The sequence below is a fragment of the Petaurus breviceps genome, unplaced genomic scaffold (genome assembly GCF_028583685.1).
Source record: "Petaurus breviceps papuanus isolate PSGF00001 unplaced genomic scaffold, PetGlider_PUasm1.0 171, whole genome shotgun sequence".
Lineage (NCBI taxonomy): Eukaryota > Metazoa > Chordata > Mammalia > Diprotodontia > Petauridae > Petaurus > Petaurus breviceps.
In genome coordinates, this window is record NW_027185754.1 from 7,406,335 (window position 1) to 7,414,249 (window position 7,915).

General features: G+C 46.9%; 1 protein-coding gene across 2 annotated transcripts in view; it reads right to left on the bottom strand.

Annotated features, from left to right (window-relative positions):
* NKD1 (NKD inhibitor of WNT signaling pathway 1) overlaps nucleotides 1-7,260 on the bottom strand; it is a 111,252-nt gene extending 103,992 nt beyond the window's left edge. The window contains exons 1-3 of one of the 2 annotated variants that reach the window (XM_069082522.1): nucleotides 6,990-7,260; nucleotides 6,713-6,745; nucleotides 5,871-6,004 (exon numbers count right to left, since the gene is read on the bottom strand). In XM_069082522.1, coding sequence (XP_068938623.1) covers nucleotides 5,871-6,004; nucleotides 6,713-6,745; nucleotides 6,990-7,014 — 192 coding nt within the window. In that variant the 5' untranslated portion in view covers nucleotides 7,015-7,260. The remainder of the gene's footprint in view (nucleotides 1-5,870; nucleotides 6,005-6,712; nucleotides 6,746-6,989) is intronic. The other variant, XM_069082523.1, reaches the window with a different exon arrangement.
* Nucleotides 7,261-7,915: the final 655 nt, after the last annotated feature.

Below are 7,915 nucleotides of genomic sequence, written 5' to 3' on the forward strand. Positions count from 1 at the left end.
ACACACACACACACACACACACACACACACACACACACACACACACAACTAGCAGTGTAACCTTGGGCAAGTTACTTAATCCCAATTGCCCTCCAAAAGGAAAAAAAAAAAAGAATATTCTATATGTCCAAATCCACTAGTAACCAGCCTCCCATCTTGGAGAAGGAAAAGTTTCAAATGCTAGAAGAGAGACTCTCAGGCCAAATCAGAAATCACCAGGTAGCATGTGGCCAGAACATCTCAAAAGGGAAACAGAAAAACATTTGGCATCTGTATGTCCCCTCCTCCCCCTACTGTAAAAGTAAATCACCTATACAGAGTGATTTTACCTTCTTAGGAAAAGAAGCAGCTGTGTAACACACCTATTCCCTATCCCCCAGCTCAGTCTCCTATTTTAGGATCTCATCTCTCCATCTCCCCTTTACTCTGGCCAAGAGAATATTAAACCCTGAAGGGATGCTGCAGCTCATCTCCTTCAACCCCATCATTTTACAGGTCAAGAAACTGAGGCTCAGAGAGGGGAAACCACTCATCCAAGCTCACAACACAGTTAACAGCAATCAGTGTCAATATTTGTCCCTAGATCCTCATAACTCTAAATCCAGTTTTTTTCTTCACTATTCTAAACTGCTTCTTCAGACAGTTTCCAGAGATGGAATGAGTTACTGTGCTTGGTCAGAAGGCTAACTTTAGGTCCCTTGAGAGTAATGGGAAACACACCTAGCTGGCTAAGTAAAAGATGCCATGTATCTCGGCCCTAAGCCATTCACCCTTGAATCTTCCATCAGTACCAAACAAATCAACTTTCTGTTTCATGACACCAAATAGTCAATTTATGCTTTTCTTCAAATGTCAAGTCCACCTCCAGCACACTGCTTTGAAACCACATAAGGACACCTAACACTTTCCATATGGCAACTACATTGTAGTTTTTAATTGTACCAACTGGTATCATTCAAGCATAATTCCCCAGAACTCCAGCTCTCAGCAGCAGTCCCAGCCAACTCTCTAATCTCATCATTGGCACTAATACTTCCATAGACACTCTGATTGGGAATGAGCACACTGTAATCTCCCCAAACCAGAACTGTCAAAATGTGCTAGGTACACCACTAATTAAATTACCCTGCCTTCTTGGCATCAAAGTTTGAACTCCTGGCTTAGACTTCATCTACACTTTCAGCCGGTGTACACCCTCCATTGTCAGGCCACCATGACCAAATGACAGCAGAAAGTAATACCTTCAAAGTGGTACAATTTAAGAAGCATAAAGGTATATACACACAAAGTCGTTTCCAACTTTGCTGAGATTTCATGAGGAAAAAAAGAATCACTTTTCTCTTCATGATTAGCAAATATTTATTAATTTTACCCATAATAAAAAATTATCATGCTTTATGGTGCACCTTATATTTTTTTATCTATCATCTTTTAACCTTTCAGAGATCAAAGTAGGGCAGTGGATAAAAACACTAGCCTGGGAGGTCAAGAAACTTGATTTCTAGCCTTGGTTTTGCCATTTATTAATCATGTGACCTTGAGTAACTTTCAGTACTTCTCTGAAGCTCAGTTTCTACACCTGTAAAATGGAAGTAATAATCCCTCCTCTGGCTAGTCCATGGACCCGTTGCATAGACCAAATGAGATAATGGACATGAGAAGTCCTTTGTAGATTTCTAAGTGTTACATAAACATAAGGGAGTTTTGTGTTTTGTTTTGTTTTGAATTTACTTTCATAGCCCTATCAAGTGGGCAAAACAGGCTATTCCCATTCTGCAGCTGAAAAAACTCAGGTACACTCTTGCAAACATTGACTGAGTGTCTACTAAGTATAAGGCACTGGGAAGGATACAATGGTGAGTTATATGTAGTTTCTGCCCTCAAGAAGCATACAGTTTAATAGAACAAGTCATTTCATAGAGGGTGACTCATCCAAGGTCATTGACTTAGACAAGTGAATGACAGAGTCAAGACCAAAACCGCAGGTCTCCTGACTCCTGTCCAGGCTATTTCTTTCACAATATACAACCTCTTACTGATTTGTTCCTTTAGTTGCAGGCTACCAGGAGGCAGAGGAAAGCGCTTTGGGATTCAGCATATTTACTGAATGTTTAGTGGCATATCCTAGGAAGCTGCATTTGAGGAGCCCACCACACTTTTACTAATCCTTCTTAATTCTATTACCATCTCTGGTGATTATTTCCAATTTGTCCCATCTAGCACTTGCTTATTTATAGTTATTCATATGGGGACTCCTCTATTAGATTGTTAACTCCTTGAAAATAGAGAGAGTCTGGGGCGGCTAGGTGGCCCAGTGAATAGAGCACTGGCCCTTGAGTCAGGAGGACCTGAGTTCAAATCCACCCTCAGACACTTAACACAAAACTAGCCATGTCATCTTGGGCAAGTCACTTAACCCCAATTGCCCCCTCCAAAAAGCAAAAAGAAAAATCTAAAAAAAAAAATAGAGCCGTTTACCTCTCGTTATATCCTCAGCACTGTCACAGTTCCTAGAACACAGGAGGCTCTTAATAAATGTTTATTGGCCAACTAGCTGACATATATGCTGCTGGGTCATCCTGTGGCTTACTACATCAAGGTAATGGGAAGACTGACAGTTTCCTTAATGTATCCAAAGAAGGGTGACAACAGCAAAAAGGTCCATAGAATGAGCTTACCACATTTTTCCTTGTACCTCCCACAACCATTCTCACTACTACAAAGACAATTTGAATCCTGAAGTGCAAGGACTTCCCCCTGGCCCATGAGCACAGATAAAGTAAGCAGCTAAACCATCACTCTTTGAACCACACATCTATTTGCAGTCCAATTATCAAATGAAAGATATCCTAAAATACAGCAAAACCAGGATGGCAGGAAATTCAAAGTAAATTCTGGCTTAGAACAATACCAAAAAATCTCTATTGCCAGAGGATATTCACATTCTCTGTTCTCTTGTTTGATCCTCAAGGCAACTCTATAAGTGGAGAAAGTTTTATTAAACCCATTTTACAGATGAGGACACTGAGACTCCAAGAGTTTTAAAGTAGATTGCCCAAACTCGGTAAATGAGTAACAAAACCTAGATTAGAATTCAATCCTGACTCTCTCCACTAAGTGGTATCCTTAGAACAGGCAAAATACCCCTTAGGAAAGACTCCGGATCCCTTCCCATCATCTCTCTTTGATGGTAGGAGCCCTCATCCTGGAATCAAGGGCAGCCTGCTTTATAACATTTGCTACTGGTATCTTAGTGCTTTTCATCTTCAAAAGTGCTTTGAACAAACATTAATTACTCTTCACAATGTTCCCAAGAGAGGGAGGTAAGTACCATCCTTTCCCATTCTTCATCTGGGAGGGATAAAAAGGCAAAAAGGTTAAGTGAACTTGCCAAAAGCCACAGGCAGAGCTGGAGTTAAACAGGGGCCTCCAGCAGACTTTTCTCTAGTTCTCCAAATGGCAATTAAAAAAAAAAAGGCTTACAATCCCTTTGTGGAGAATTCAATTATTTAATTCATAATTACAGATGTTTTTCCTTTGTCTCTCTATCTATCCCATCAGCCTCAATTTGGAAACCAAGGAGACCCAGACATTTTAAAAAGGGGAGGAGGGGTAATATTTGTTATGGCTTTGAAGATAAATGTCAAATGAATTAAGCTATTACTACATTTAAAATTTCCACTCCAGGAGAGTATTGCGTGCTGTCACTGTTTTTTTAAAGTTCCAAATACATGACACTAGGTAAAAAATACTTTGTTTAAAAAAAAAGGAATCAACTGATTAAATTTTAAAACTCAACAAGAATATGCCTAGTTAGATGATAAGCATATTTCTTTGTCTTGAGTTACAAAATGAATTCATAAAGACACATCAAATCATTTTAATTTAGGGGTTTTTTTTAAGTGGCTCAAAAACTAGAATGGGGAGGGTTGGGTATGGTACATATGCCTTTGTTAATATCTCTAATCCCAGCACAGCCTACAGGCTAATGAAACATCTAAGAAGATCAGGATGGTTCCCTAGTGGGCAGATGGGTGTCAGTCGTTTAATGAAAAGGCAGCAGCTCCTCTTGGAGACCTGAAGGTCAGTGCACAAATCTCTTTCCACATTAAGCCTCCTCCCTTGAAGTTCTACTTGTCCATTGTGGCTACATCTGACCAACCCTTGCTCACCACCACCACCACCACCAAAAAAAAAAAAAATCCACCACTTTCAAAGAATAACTCTTTCCCTTTCCCCTCCCCATACCACCTGGACAAGCCTCCATACCAGCTGGTAAGGATGGCAAATCCAACCTGCCAGTTTGATTGTTCCCCCTTTAAGAAAGAGGGAAAAAAATTAAATGTCACATCAAAAACTTCATTCATCTTTTGATCCTCTGGACTGCCTGAGTTGCACGCAGATCATTTGAAACCCACATGTGGAGTCATATAACTTGCAGGACATCCATGAACTCCAGTCACTGCCAGACCCCGAACTACACTGTCTCTCCCTAGCAGACAACTCCACAGAACCACTTACTCGGCTGTGAACGATCCTCTACCAAGAAATTTCAGAACTTCATTCACAAGGGAGAAGAGTGACTAAACCAGCAAGACTCCTAAGGTGTCCTAAGTCCCCAGGGCCTGGAACAAGAACAAGACTATCCCAAAAGATAGTCATTTTCCTAGTAACTAGATGTGTGACCTGGCAAAATGCCCTATCAACCTCAAGGAAGGAACTAGGAAACCCTCCTGTAGGCTTTGCTCACTAGAAATCTTCCTGAAAAAAGAGGGTACTTTGTGAAATGCTGCCCAAAATAACCAGTAACTCACTGCTCTAGTCTCTAAACAGTTCCCAATGGCAGTTTTAACCAAGACCAAAAAGAAAAGGAAAAACCAGAGAACACAAATTTGACTCCACTCTGCTTTCTAAAACAGAAAAGTCTGGGAGAGTCTTCCCAAGGGAGCTCTGATGTAGCTTTCTTCTTCTTTAGCCTCCTCTCACTACAGTGAGCAGCCCCACAGTCCTTTCTTCACTAGGAGCCCCAGAGTCCACCAGCCCAGCCTTGACCTCTGCACCAACAGCTGTTGCCACTGGGAAACTGCCCCAACTCCTCTCCAATCCTATTTCTGAACTCTTCCCCCTCCTGCATGTATACATATTATAGCAGGTGAAACAGACAACCACCACCCCCATCCCTCTCCATGCACAAAAGCAGAGGCCAAAGTGGCCCCCTGACTCTTGACCTGGACTACTTCAGGAATAACCCCCTGGCTCTACTCTATTTCTTCTAACCCATGACCTAAGCTGAGCCTCCTCCTCTTCAGCAAGGAGGAGAGGATGGCTCTGAGGTACCTCCAGAAGAGAAGTAGGAAGTCATTTCTGTCCCCAGATAACTTTAATCTTGAGAAACATGCCTTATCCTCTCTGACTTTCTCGGGTCTCCTCAAGACAGGAGACATAGTGTCAAAGCAAGTCTCCTGGGAAATGGAAGGGTTGGGGCTAGTTACCATCTCCCCAAGAGTCAGCAACTCTTCCAACGGTAAGGGAGGGGAGGGATAGGACAGAGGGAGAGAGACAGAGAGACAGAGACAGAGAGTGACAGAGAGAGAGAGACAGAGAGAGAGAGAATTTAAATATGAGAATATCCTGGTGGGGGAGTGGGGGCAGTCGAAAGGAGAGGATAGATCATTCTGGGCACATTTGTGAAGCCAGAGTCCCCTTTTGGAGCAGAAGGGAAGGACCAGAGAAGGGGAGTGGGCTAGGAATGGGCATCACGCTCCCTTCACTAGACGGAAGGAAGGAGCGGAAGAAAGAAAAGATGCAGCAGAGAAGGAAGGATTCTAGGACACTGAGGTGGGGGTGGGGGGAGGGAAAGGGGTCCGTACCCGGGTGCCGCTGGAGAAGCCGCCCACCACCCGGGGCTGCCGGGATCCTGGGCCACTGCTGGGGTAGCGTTGCTTCCCGATCCAGTCCTCGATCCCCTTCCTAGCCCAGGAGGCGTTCACTGCGAAGCTGTCACCTAGGACACAGCACAGCCCGTTTGAGACCCTAACCCCGACACCGACCTCCTCCCTCTCCCGACCCACAGTGCAGTACATCACCCCTAAAGTTATCCACGAAGCAGGAGTTGAGGAGAGGAGAAAGGTAAAGGGGACTAAGAGAAAGAGAACAAGGAAAGAGGACGGGCAGAAAAGAGAAGTAAAGAGAAAAAAGAAAACAAGGGAGGAAAGAAGAAAGGACAGAAGAAAGGAAAAACAGGAGAGAAGAGAGTAAGAAGAACAAGGAGAAAAGGGAGAAAGGGAAAGATAAAGGGATACAGAAAGAAACTGACAAGAAGACGAGAGAAGAGAGCAGGCTAGCAGGGAGAGGAGTGCAGAGGAGGAAGGAACAGAGGGATGACCAGGAGGAAAGAGAAAAAGATAGGGCGAGAGACCAGAGTTGACAAGCAGAAACAAGGAGGGAATGGAAGTAAGGGAAAGGCAGAGGAATAGATAGCAGGGTCCGGGAACTGGAACTGGGACAGGTTCGAGGACAGCGCGGAGAGGGGCAGAGGCCGGAGCCGGCCCCGGGAGCGGAAAGCTGAAGGCGGCAGAGGCGGTGGTAGCTGAGGAGGAGGGGAAGAGGGTGGGCTGAGAGAAGAGCAGGGAAGGGGGGCGGGAGGGGAAAGACCCAGAGAAAGGAGGAGGGTCAGAAAGTTTGCCCCGGGGCGGGGAGCCATCATCCCTACCTTCGGGGCTCTCCCTGCGCTTACACACGGCAGCTGGGCAGATCCGAGGCGGCGGGCGGGAGCAGGAAAGAAAGGGAGAGGGAGAGAGTTAGCGATCGCGGCTCGGCGGGCTGGGCTGGGCAGGGCTGGGCAGGGCAGGGCAGGGAGAAGAGGAAGAGGAGGAAGACGAAAAAGAGGAGGAAGAGGAGGAGGTGGAGGAGAAGGAGGAGTGGGAGCCCGAGCCCGAGCCCTAGCCCAGTTCCCGGGGCCGGGGCCGGGGGCTGCGGAAGACACTGACCGTGTTTGGAGTGAAGTTTGCCCATGGTGCGGCTGGGCGGACACCGGCCCGAGAGGGCGCCTGGTTAATCCATGTGTCCCGGCCCCTGGCCCAGTCTCCCCTCCCGGCTTCTCCTCTCCTGTACTCTCCTCTCCTGCCCTCTCCTCTCCCACTCTCTCTCTCTCTCTCTCTCCCCTTCTTTCTCCCAAAGACAGAGGCGGTACCAGGACGAGCTCCCTCCAGCCCCGCGGCTGCCTGATTGACGCCTCCTTGCGCTGAGCCCCCAGCCCGACGCCTCCTCCGCGCGCCCATTGGGCCGCGGCGGCGCATCAAAGAGGAGCCCGGAATGGGGAGGGGGGCGGAGACTGGCGGGGGCCGGGCTCCCCGCCGGGCGGGGGGAGCCGGGCTGCGGCCGGCCCGGGAAGGGGGGGGGGGGGGAGCGAGATGCTGCCCTCATCACCAGCCTTCCACCCCACCCTAAGTCCTTCCCTGTCCCGACAGCTGGCCCCTGCTAACGCTTCACCAACCGACCCCCTGCTCGGGGAGATTTAAGCCAGGTCCCACCTAGCCTCTTCTGCTGGGGCGCCGTCCTATAAAGTCACTACTCTCCCCCTCCTCCATCCATATTCAGGGACCCTACTGTTGCCCTCCCCAAAGGGTAACACACACACACACACACACACACACACACACACACACACACACACACACACACACACACACACACACACACACACACACACACACACACACACCCTTACTGGTTGGGATGGGGGACGTGGCCTCAATGATCAGACACGTCCCTTCCCTTGGGCCAAGAGAAGGAGGAAGGAGGAAAGTCCGTATGTTGATCTTATAAATCACTACGGTACATTTGTATAGTACTTTTTTAAGTTTCCAAAGCACTTTCACAAACAGTATCTCACCTGATCCTCACTACCTCCAAT